The sequence below is a fragment of the Pleurodeles waltl genome, chromosome 1_1, assembly GCF_031143425.1.
Source record: "Pleurodeles waltl isolate 20211129_DDA chromosome 1_1, aPleWal1.hap1.20221129, whole genome shotgun sequence".
NCBI lineage: Eukaryota > Metazoa > Chordata > Amphibia > Caudata > Salamandridae > Pleurodeles > Pleurodeles waltl.
This window is the reverse complement of record NC_090436.1, coordinates 217,295,697-217,307,922: the sequence shown is the minus strand read 5'-3', so window position 1 is coordinate 217,307,922 and position 12,226 is coordinate 217,295,697. Positions and strand designations below refer to the sequence as shown.

Sequence of the window (12,226 nt, the reverse complement as noted above, 5' to 3'; positions counted from 1 at the left end):
CTGTGGTCCCTCGTTGGAGCTGCTTGGCTGGAAACCCTGTGCACTGCGTCTAGTTATCGTTGCCAAGGCTTGTTGGCTCTCCATTCTGGAGACGACCCAGCTTGAAGAAGCCCCAGCCTCCAGCATTACACAGCTCCAGGAAAAAAATTCTGCAACTCCTGCGACATGGGCATCCCTCTTTGCTGTGCTGCAGAGGCCTCCCTGTGTTAGCTGCCAGAAGGTCTACATGGGGGCTCTAACGATTCCTGCTGGCTCTCCTGCTTGCTGAAGGCTGGCCCTGACTTACTGCCAAGGTTGGGTCACCTGGACCTTGCTGGTCCCCACAAGTCCTTCAAACTCCGTGCAACGCTTTCCGCTGAACCCCTCTGGAATTCGGCGACTGGCATGGGACAGCTCGTGGACGATTCCTGGGATCTTCCTGCACTCCACAGTTGCACTTCTTCATCCACCGTCCAACACAAAAGCATCTCCGAGAAGGGTAGGTATTGCCCTCCTGCTCTGCTGGGGCACCTCCGGGTGGTCTGGACTCTGTCCCCAATTCCCTTAGGTCCTCTTCTTCAGGAATCCACACCTGGATTCCACAAACCTGGTCCACGGGTCACATTATCAGCTGGACAATTGAGGTCCCCATTAACTTAAAAGGGAGCTTCCGACAAGACTTCACCCCTATGCACCTAGGTTCACTGGTGTAGGTACTGCACTATTCTGGGTATCCACAGGTGGGGGCAATATTCAACCTCCCTTGTCCCAATGCATTTCCACATTGCCCTCTATGAAGTGTCATAAAAAGCGAAAACTCCAACTGTGACTTCCTCATGTTATCCTATGGACACTGACCCGGGGGTACAACTCTGCACACGGGCAACCCTATCTACTTACCTTTGCGGTTTTAGTACTTCCCAGTCTTAAGGGGTCCTTGGGTGGTGGTGTGTGTTGGGGGTGAATCTCGCTTTCCATTTTCTTTGTTAGTATATGGTTTGGGGACACTTGAAGGGCTCCACCATCTTTGTTTTGGTCTGAACTAGGCCTTCTGGGCTAGGGATAAGCCCACTCCACACAGGAAGTGGTCATAACAGGGTGTAAGCACCCTCAAGAGTCAGAAGCATATTGCCTACTATCCTACACTCCCCTAAAAAGCCCCTAAATTCAGTATCTAGGCGGCTTCCTGACACCAGAAGCCAGATTTATCTGACAAGAAGACAAGGACACAGAAGAGCCGGAAGAGCGAGAACTGAGGATGCCCGGTAAACTTTTGGTGCGAAACACTGCCTTCTTACCTGCTGTTGTCCTGACAATCGCAACATCACGACTCGTAATGCAGATTCTGGGACTCCAAAAGCCTCTGAGGTTCTCCAGCACTTTGGCAGCCCATCAGCATCTCCCTTGGAGTGGAGGATCCACTTCCCAGCTTTCTGCAGGCACCAACTGTAACACCCACTTCACCGGCCTGCTGACCCCTGGGTACACGGTCGCAGCAGCTGTCCGGGAGGCGATCCGCATGCTCCAAGAAGTAATTCCTGTCTCCTAACTAAGTGAGAAGACTCAAGGATTCACCGGAGCCGAGCTGCACCAACATCTGGGGTGCGGGATCCCTTGCGCCAGCCAAGGCTTGTTGAAGCCAACCCCGAACTCTAACAGAAGAACCGAAAACCTGCCGGTGAGAAACATCAGTATCGCAGAGGACAGCTTTCTCAGTCGGCCAGTTGCCTTGTTCTCTTTTTACTTCTACAGGTCACCCAAAGAACCAAGAGTGCCTTGATGCAGGAGCAACACCGCTAAGGATCCACTTGACTCTAGAGCCCTGGCCCAACGGTCCATGACTTCCAGCAGTCTTCCCCTACTCTCCAGACACCCAACAAGCCCCCTTTGGGGCCTCCCAGCCTTATCCCCAAGTTCCTCCTTGCATTATTTTGCCAGGTGGCAAGCCTCGTTGCCAAGGGTTCTGTGTGCAGTAACCCGACACGCCCAACACCACTGCACCAGCACGCTTCTGGGTAGGTAAACCTAAACTGCTGGTCTTAATAACTTTACAGCCTTAGCACCTCACTACCTTCAGGGAACTCTGAGAACTGAGTGCAAGAACTCCCATCCAACTATAGTATTTTGGAGCTCGTGCTGTGTAAAAACACAAATTCATCCACAAAAAATGTTGCTTGCAAATCATTTTAAGAACTGCTACGTTTTTATTTTTTTGCAAATGTTAAGGTGTTTATAAGTAATGCAACAAAGTAAATATGTTACTTAATAAATGGTCTTGAGTTGCTTCTTGAGTGTCATTTATTGACTGCACATTCAACAAATGTTTAGCACTACCTTGTTGTAGGGAGCTGGGTTCTGGTTGCAGTATCTCCCCCCAACACACAAACACACTTTTTGCTTGGTATTTAGATGCAATTTTGACTTAAGTGCAATGGGTTCCTGCTAACCAGGTCCCCAGTGCCAGTGTCCCTTCCCCAAAACAAAGGCACCTGGTCACTTAACAGCCAAGTGACCAGGCCCTTCATCCCCCTGTGAGTCCCCAGTAAATGGTATCCCAGGTACCTAGAGCATGAGTACTGAAGAGGGCCCCTCAGAGCTGCAGCACAAATTGTGCCACTCTCAGAGACGGAGCACCAACCTTATGAAGACTGCCATTGCACGCTACGTGACAAGGTGCTCCCAGAATTGAAAACACGACATGGCACATCCCCTAAACACTGCATGCAATATAGAAGTCAATCCTCTAGCAGGTCTTACAGCCCTAAGGCAGGACGCTTTATATTACATGTGAGGGCATATCTGCATGAGCAGATATGCCCCTTCTATGCCTGTTGATTCTCAAACATGGTAAGTGACCAGGGAAGCCATTTTAAATGCATGTGCTGGGCACTGGTCACTAGGAGTTTCCCAGGTACATGATGACTTCTCTGAATATTGGGATGTCTGGTATCAAACAACTCTGATTAATAAAGCCTCCCTGATGCGATGACAATGAGAGATTTATTAATAACTGCACCCGGAGGGCACCTTAGAGCCAGATTACGAGGTGTGCCCACTTCATGCCAGTCCCACCTCTAAGGTGGATGAGCTGAAGTGGACACTACTTTTAAAATTCCTCCATCTTGTTTGAAAGGAATTAGGCCACTAGGGTTATGCCCACATCCCAGCTGAAGTGGTCATAAGGGTGTAGTCACCCTAAAGGTGGGCAGCCCGCTGTCTACCGCCTGGCACTCCCTGTAACGCCCCTAAACTGAGTAGGTAGGTGGCACCCCTGAACCCTAGAACACAGATGCTGACTACCTATAAAGCAAAGGATAAAGAAGAGTTGCACCTACAGAAGAGGAAAAGAAGCAGCAGCTGATTTGGAACCAGCCCCTCCAGCCTGCCTGCTGACCTTGATGAACTTTGCCCAAAAGAAGACTTGTCCTGCAGTTGAGCCTCCAAAAAACACACGAGGACTGTCCGCCTTCTACAAAGATTCAGACTCCCGTGAGCAACGGAACTGCTTTCAAGAAAGGACTCTGCAGCCCCTGGAACAGCAAAGACCCAACACATGAAGTGACCTCTACATCTGACAACCACAACCAGAGGTGAAGCCAGTCAATGGTGCCAGCCCAGTTCCCCAGTGTTGCTGAACATTGTTTTTCTCCATAGGATAACATTGAGAGAACTCTGAAAATTGCAGTGGTGCTTTCTAAAACTGAAGTATTTATGCTTAAAAGTCTACTTACCTGCTTACGAAGTTCTTGGGTTGGAAACATATATAAAAAGATTTTTCTAAATTGTTCTTGGATTTATTCTTTGTGTGTGTGTCATGTTTTTTGCTTCAGTGAGTACAACAAATGTTTAGCACTGCCCTCTGATAAGCCTAACTGCTTGCCCACCCTACCACAAAATAGATCATTAGCCGTATCTACTTTTGCCTCTGCAAACCAAATGAGGATCCACTGGACTCTCTGCACGGTGTACTTCTTTTTAGTGCACCATATAGAGAGCCAGTTTCCTACACCACTGATAAGCCTAACTGCTCGCCCACACTATCACAAAGGAGCTTTCAAGATTGTCTCAAATTGGGGGCGCCCTGGATTATTAGCATAGTTCCCCCCCGCACCCTCCCTTTACATTGGGTCACTGCATTGATAGCCAGCTTCCTAGAACAAATGATTAAGTGAGAAAGAAACTCTCCTCTTCCTTTAGTGCAATGTCCAAGAAGCTGCCATCTGCACGAGTTACAGTTAAGCCTTCTTTTTGGCTGAGCAGAGGCTTCAACTGATCACTCATAATGAGTCTACTGAACTTGAATCCCATGCATCATCCCCTATTTATCCCACTGATGCTCTTGTGAAGAGTAATGCCTTCAACTGTCTAGATACTGAACTAGAGCTTGTGAACCTGGTGCTGTAATCAGTTCATTGTAATCCTTGTGTTTTAGATAGTTCGAGAATGTTTCATAAAGAGATTTTCCTTTAGATGTCTTGAGTATTATTTGGTGATTATTTAGTGACCCTCTCTGGTTATGAATCTAAACAGACTTGGGCTCTTCCTTTCAAGTTTCAGTACTCATTGATTCAAAAACCCTGCTGTCAAGACTGACCATGAATTCTATGGTCTTCGTGATTTGCCAATTTCCTTCAAGTCATCAGGCAGGTGTTCGGTGCAAAAAAAGCTCCTTTTTAAGACAAAGCTTCTGTAGAGGTTGCCCTTAATGCGGCTGTGTTTCCTCTTCAATTTAATTTGTGATAGGCTCTAGGTACCCCATCCTGTAAATCAGAGAATGTTGTTGGAAATATGATTGGTCTCAAACCACCTCTTTTGGGTCAGCTACTCAGCAGGTCTATGTTCCTTATAAAGCCCGTGGGCATTTTCATTAGCACCCTGAGATTCTATATCTGCGTAGTGTGTCTATGGTTACGAAACTAATCTATTGTTTTGCACTTAACTTGCTAGCACTCCAAAAAACTGTACTTGTGATCTTTAGGAAGAAAAAAAACAAACCCAAAAGCACTGTGCCAACTTCACATGACACCTGAAGCAGAATCCTAAATCCACATTTTTCACACCAGGCAATGCCTATTTGAGTCACTCTCAAACAACCTGATGTACAAGCTGTTCTACTAACATTGTCAGCTAGACCACTATTACATGAGATCTTTAAGAGTCTGCTGAAGCCAGATTTGACTCCTATTGTCTTTATCAATCACGTCTTTACAAACATCTATACATAAATCGTCCTTGACCCGTCCTCAAAAGAAGCATTCCAGCCCATGAAGCTAGCACACATCCAAAATCGAGAAGAATCAGCTATTTCACAGATGTGTGAACCCCTCACCCAGTACTGTGGAGAGCTTTAGTAGTAGATGAACGCAGTGGGACATGGGCTTGTGGTCTTATTTTCACGTGTTCAGACAGTGCCATTTCCAACTAATCTAGTTCCAGTAGACTTTTTTATTTTTATTTTACGAGTGTGATTATAACGTTTATAGGAGGAAGGACATGAAGAACATAAGATGCTAATTTAACTGACACTTATGCAGGCTTGTTTCCGTAACTGCAATTGAAAGTTACTGCTTGAATGCTTGCAAACTGAAATGCAACCTAGTGACCTTTTATGTATTTTAAACAAAGTTGAAAAAACTTGCTCAAAATGAATACTTTTTTTTTTTTTTTTTTTTACAATTTTTAAAGTTGCATGATTTTATACTTACACTACATTTGGTGGTAAGATAAGGCTGCATTGTCATTGCGTGCTTAACCATAAGCTGAGGCCTGATTTTGCTGAAAAGGAATAACGTTGTGATGCAAGAAACCAAGCAACTGGAATTAACCCCTTTGCTGTCAGAATCTGTAAAATTATGAACATTTAGATTAACATTGACTATTTTCAGCAATTTAAAGAACATTAATTTAGCTACTGAAATACACACACATGCTTTTAATAAAAACAGGCAGATGATGCACCTAAAGAACAAGTTACTTGCCTTTAGTATCGCCTTATCCTATATAGGCTACATCTAGCTGCAGATTCCTTACCCGTGAATTTCCCCCCGGGAGTAGCTCAGGAGAATTTTCTGTGCAGAACCCCCTGATCGCAGTTAGGTGATATTGATCAGCTCCACATCCGTTGTCAACGCCGGATATGACATTGCAGGTCGTATATAGGCACCACCCCAGCACAATGAAATCAGTTTCTTTCCACTGCAGACGCGCAGTCATGAAGAACACTGCCTTCTGGTGTGTCAAAACTAAGGCCCTGAAAGGGGAGTCCCTGCCCCTAGAAATCAGTTAGCAGTGGGGAGGATAAGTGGGTCGGTAAGAAATCTGCATCTAGATACTGTCTCTACCAGACAAAGCATTATCGAAGGTAAGTAACTTGTTCATATGAGACACTTCTAGTTGCAGATTCCTTACCTTAGGATAGATACCCAAGCATTACCATCCCTAGAGGCAGAACTGTGAATTAAGAGCATACTAGAACGTCCTGCAGGACTGAAAAGGCAAAAGGCCCATCCCTATGGATCTGACTGTCCAAGCAGTAGTGTTTGGTAAACATGTGCAGAGATGACCACGTTGCCGCCTGATAGATGTCAAGGACTGGAATTTTGCGTGTTAACTCAGTGATGGCAGCTTTAGCTCTGGTAGAAAGAGCACACAAACCTTCGGAGGTTGCTTCTTAGCCTGTGCATAGCACATTTCAATGCAGAGAATGACCCATCTGGAGATGGTTCTCTTCTACACTGCCCGACCTTTCTTCACACCCACATAACCAACAAAGAGTTGGTCATCCACCCAGAACTCTCTGGTAAATCATGTTAGAACGCCAACGGTCTTTTTGAGCCCAGGCGATGGAGTCCGTCTACTTCCTTAGAAGGTTGTGGGGTTGGGTGAGAAAAGTAAGCAAGGTGATGGATTGGCTTACATGGAAGGGCGTAACCACTTTTGACAGAAAGGAGGCCCTAGTACAAAGCATCTCATTGTCATGATAGATGTAAAGGTAGGGTGGCTTGGATGACAATGCCTGCAGCTCACTCACCCTGCGGGCAGAAGTAAAGGCCCCAAGAAAGGCTGTTTTGAAAGTAAGAAGCTTGAAAGAACAATTGTGGAGAGTCTCGAAAGGAGTGCACATCACAAATGTTAGCACTAAATTCAAATCCCATTCAGGCTTAATGAATGGAGATGGGAGAAACATATGAATAAGGCCTTTCGGAACCTATTTACAATTCAAGACTTAAATAAGGAATGTTGAACAGGCAACAGTAAAAAAAAAAAAGCAGAAACGGCCTAACCTTTGAGAGTGCCCAGAGCAGAGCTCTGCTGAGCCAGAGAAAGGATAAACAACAAAACCTCAGAAAGAAGGGAAGAAAGGATGTCAACAGACCTGTCTGTGCACCATGTCAGAAATTTCTTCCAACAACAGGTGTACACTGTTTTGGTGGAGGGACACCTGGCTGCCAAGATTACATTACAGACTTCGGGCGGAAAGGTCAAAAGTGGTCAACTGCCACTGCTCAATCTCCACACAAGAGGGTTGAGACTGGACAGGTTCAGATGGCGATTCCTCTCCTGCTGCCGCCACAGAAGATCCTCCCGAAGGGGCAGCCTGATAGGATCGATGGCCACGTTAAATAGATCAAAATATCAGACTCTGTGCCCAGTCTGGAACCACAAGTATTACTTGGGCCTGGTCGTTCTTGATCTTCTTGAGAACTCTGGACAGAAGTGGTATGGGCATCAAGATGTACAGGAGGCCTGAGTTGCACTTGAGAAGAAAAGCGCTGAAGAGCGATTGTTGCCTTGGAAACTCCAACGTGCAATACTGCTGTCATTGTGCATTATCTGTAGAGGTGAACACATCAAACCAAGGCTCTGCCCACTGCTGAAAGTCCTCGTGCAACCTCCTGATGGAGACACCATTTGTGATTGACTAAGCATTGTCAGCCAAGTTTGTCCACTCTGGCGTTCAGAGAGCCCACCAGATGATGAACCATCAGGAAAATGCCCTGTTGTTCTAGCAACATCAAGAGGCACACAGTCTATTGACAAAGGGTCCACGACTCAACCCCACCCTGCTTATTGCAGTACCACCTAGATGTGGTTTGTTAGCCATCATGCAGATCTCATGCAGTTCCCTCCGAGATCTGGGCCAATTTGTAGAGACTCCTCTGATGCTGCGCCCATTAAAACTTCTGGTCCCACTGCAGGGCCCTCATATGCCACCTGGCATGTGTCGTCACCCAGATGCAGGAGGCCATGAGACCCAGCAGCCTCACGGTCACTGTCACCAAAATCCAGGATAGAGGCTGAAACATCGATATCGTAGCTTGAATATCCTGGACTTGGCACTCAGGAGGATAATCCCGAAACTTTACTGTGTACAGCTCCAATGAAAAGGAGTGTCTGAGAGGGAGTCAGGTGTGACTTCAGCACATGTATAGTGAACCCCAAGCGAATGTAGGAGGTCTACTGTAGTCTGGAGGAGACAGTCTATAGCGAGCCCACCTTCAACAGCCAGTTGTCGAGATAGGGGAAGACAAACTCCTGATCTGCGCAGATGAGCTGCGAACACTGCCATCACCTTGGTGAACATCAAGGGCACTGGTAAGGCCAAAGGGGAACACAGTGAACTTAAAGTGCTTGTGGCCTAATGTGAACCACAAGTTACGTCTGTGAGAAGGCACAACGGGATTATGAAAGTAAACATCTCGCAAGCCCAACTCTACCATCCAGTCTCCTGGGTCCAGGGCAGATAGAACCTGAGCCACAGTGAGCATTTTGAACTTCTTCTTGATAAAGATGGACTGAAGGACAAGAATAGGACGGAGGACCTTGTCCTTTATGGGCACCAGAAAGTAGGAGTTTAACAGCCATGACCTATTTCTGGGACCCCTGCTACCAAGAGAGCCATAACTTCCCCCTCTGCGACCAAGAGAGCCATAACTTCCTCTCAGAGAAGTGACAGGGGATCCTCGGTCATCTGATCGTAGGACAGTGGCAAGGATGGAGATGTAGTCTCGAAGGAGAGGGAGTGGCCCCTTCGGACTATCTGCAAAACTCACCTGCCTGACATGGACTGCCAGCGGAGCACGTGATGGCGGATCCTGCCTCCGACTGGTCCCTGAAGGGTGTAGGAGTGCCATTTTTCTAGTATAGTTACCCCCACTTTTTGCCTATCGTCAGTGTGTTGAGACTGTAGTTCAGTGTGATCCTGCTAACCAGGACCCCAGTGACTGTGTGCTCTCTCCTCTAAATTTAGTTGCTTGTAAACCTTCTACACCCACAATTGCCATACTGATGCATCTATGTAAAATCCCTAGTATATGGGACCTAGGTACCCAGAGCATTAGTACAACAGGTATCCCCCCCCCCATGGGCAGCAGCATGCATTGTGCCACCCATTGAAGCCCATGTAACTGTCTGTAAGCCTGCCATTGCAGCCAGCGTGAAATGGTGCATGCACCCTTTCACCACGGAACCTGGTCACTGCACTTAGATACTGAAGGAAAGTACCCTTTTTTTTTTAAACGGTTAACCACACTTTTTGCCTGCTGTCAGTGTGTTTTGACTGTTCACTGGGATCCTGCTAACCAGGACACCAGTGACTGCTTTCTCCTTCTAGATTTGGTTGGCCCCGACTTAGTACACCCCACAATTGACATACTGGTGCCCTCATGTAAGTCCCTAGTATATGGTACCCATGGCATTGGGGCACCAGTGGTTGCCCATGTGCTGCAGCATGTATTATGCCACCCGTGGGAGCCCATGCAAACTGTGTCTGCAGGCCTGCCATTGCAACCTGTGTGAAAAGCTGCATGCACCCTTTCACTACGGGTCACTGTAAGTAAGGCTTCTGGCAGGCCCTCCTAGCCCAGAGGGCAGGGTGCAAGTACCTGTGTGTGAGGGCACCCCTGAATGAGCAGAGATGCCCCTACGAACTCCAGCTCCAATTTCCTGGACTTCGTAAGTACTGGTAAGCCATAAGTACTGGGAAACCTGTGTCCAGCTACATATTGGTAACTCTGAACCTAGGCATGTTTGGTATCAAACATGTCGGAATCATACCCTAATACTGTTGCCAGTATTTGTTGTATGATTCCATGCACTCTGGGGGGCTCCTTAGAGGACCGCCAGCTTTGCTCCTACCAGTATGCAAGGTTTTCCCGGGCAGCCCGCACTGCTGCCATCCTACATACAGGTTGCTGCTTGACAAGCTCGAAGCCAGGAAGGCAGAACAAAGGATTTTCTTTAGGAGTGGGAGGCAACAACCTCTCCCTTTGGGAATAGGGGTTACATGGCTTGGGAAGAGAAGCCTCCCAAAGCCACTGGTATGCTTTGAAGGGCAGATTTGGTGCCCTCCTTGTATAAACCAGTTTTCACCAATCTAGGGAACCCTGGTCCCTGCTCTGGCGCGAAACTGGACAATGGAAAGGGGAGTCACCACTCCCCTGTCCTTCACCACCCCAGGGGTGGTGACCAGAGCTCCTGCAGACGGCCACTTGATTCTCCCATCTTGAATCCAAGGTGGGCAGATGCCACTGGGAGCATCTGCGTGGCCAAGTCAGGCAGGTGACGTCACAGTCCCCTACTGATAGGTGGTCACCCTGCTAGGTGACCAATTACCATTCCTGGGCTATTTAGGGTCTCCCTCTTGGGTAGGTCCTCAGATTTGACGTTCATGATTTCAGCAGAACTCCTCTGCATCGTTTCCTTCATCTTTTGGCCAGCGAAGCAGCGACTGGATCCTCCAGGAACCAGCAATCTGCAACTCAAGTGACGTCTCTGCTCTGCAATATTGTTTTTCTGGCTCCTTCCAGCAACTGCAGCATTCCCATGGCTGTGCATCCTCTGAGGGCGACTAGTCTTTAGCCTGGACAAGTAGCAAGAAGGAATCTCCTGGAGTGAAGGAGTCACTCACCTGTATCCACAGGCACCAACTGCAACAACGACCGGCTGCGTGGATCCTGCAACACAGGTGGTGGTCTGGAGCGGTCCTCTGTACCCATTGTCCAACTTGGGAGACAATAAGTCCTTGTCTCTCCTTGCAGGACAGTACCCCTGTGCACTGCGACTCTTGCAGCTACCAAGGCTTGTTGGCTCTTCTTCCCAGGGATCTTCAGGCTCCGTGTTGCCCCGGCCTCTAGCACTCCTACCTGCAAAGCATAGTCTCCTCCAGCAACATGGGAATCCTCTCCAGGTGTGCTAAGTGGGCCTCATTGCAACTCCTGTGTTTGCTGCCTGTGAGGGCTGCACCCTCGACTTCTGACTCTCCTCATTGCTGAGGGTCCCCTGAGGCTCCCCTTCCTTGGGTTGAATACCCCCAGACCTTCATGTTCCCCAGGAGGTCTGTAACTCTTCATATACAATGCTTGCCTTTGCCAAGGCTTGGTGGTGGTTCTTCCACAACACTAACTGACTGCAACTCTTCTTCTGACGTGGGACATCAACTGCACCACTCCTGGAACTCTTCCTCTGCTCCTGTGCTGCATAGCAGACTCCTGGTCTTCACCGTCAACCTTTTGGGGTTCCTGGTTCCTCCAGATTCCCTCTACAGATTCCACTTCCTTGTGTGGGGGTGCACCAGGGTGAGTAAGAAAACTCACAGTGGGGGTGACCAAAAGAAGAATGGTTCTTATAAAACCCAGGAGAAAGATGGGGAAAAAAATCTACTGAAAAGAAAAGTCTTCATCAGGCCCACAAAAATCTTCTGGAGTGGGTCCAAAATCCCCTTCCTCCTCCTTCAAAAAGAAACCTTGGTGCTTCCTGTGTAGGAAAAAGGCCATAGGGCAGGTGACAACACTTGCCCAAGGAAAAACACAGAGTACTACTACTACTCCCTCCTCGTGCCCCTAGCAATAGCACTCATGGTAGTACTTCAACTAAGGGTGTAGCTGGGTTCACCTTGGAGAGTGCAGTGGACTCTGGCCTAGTCAGAGAGACCACATAGGCTGTCTTCGTATCAGAGGGTGGCATTGACGTTGCCACTCTGGCTGCCTGGCCTAACATGAGGAAATACAGACAGTATCCTCTTATAAATGGCATTGAGGCAGAAGCTTATAGGGACACATGTGCCAGTGTCACTATGGTGACTGACAAACTTGTGTCTCCTGAGCAAATCTAACTTGGTCACAATTACCAAGTCACCAACGTAGATAAAATCTCTAAGTGCCACCTCATGGCAGTTGTTAACCTTAGCTGGGGGTGGGGATTACTGGCCCTATAAGAGATGTAGTGTCCCCTTCTATTCCTGTAGACT

At 47.7% G+C, this 12,226-nt stretch overlaps 1 protein-coding gene across 17 annotated transcripts in view; it reads right to left on the bottom strand.

Annotated features, from left to right (window-relative positions):
• NIPBL (NIPBL cohesin loading factor) overlaps positions 1-12,226 on the bottom strand; it is a 1,341,000-nt gene that overhangs the window by 255,232 nt on the left and 1,073,542 nt on the right. For all 17 annotated transcript variants that reach the window (XM_069221119.1, XM_069221174.1, XM_069221201.1 and 14 more), the window contains one exon: positions 5,685-5,821. In XM_069221119.1, the coding sequence (XP_069077220.1) occupies positions 5,685-5,821 (137 nt within the window). The remainder of the gene's footprint in view (positions 1-5,684; positions 5,822-12,226) is intronic.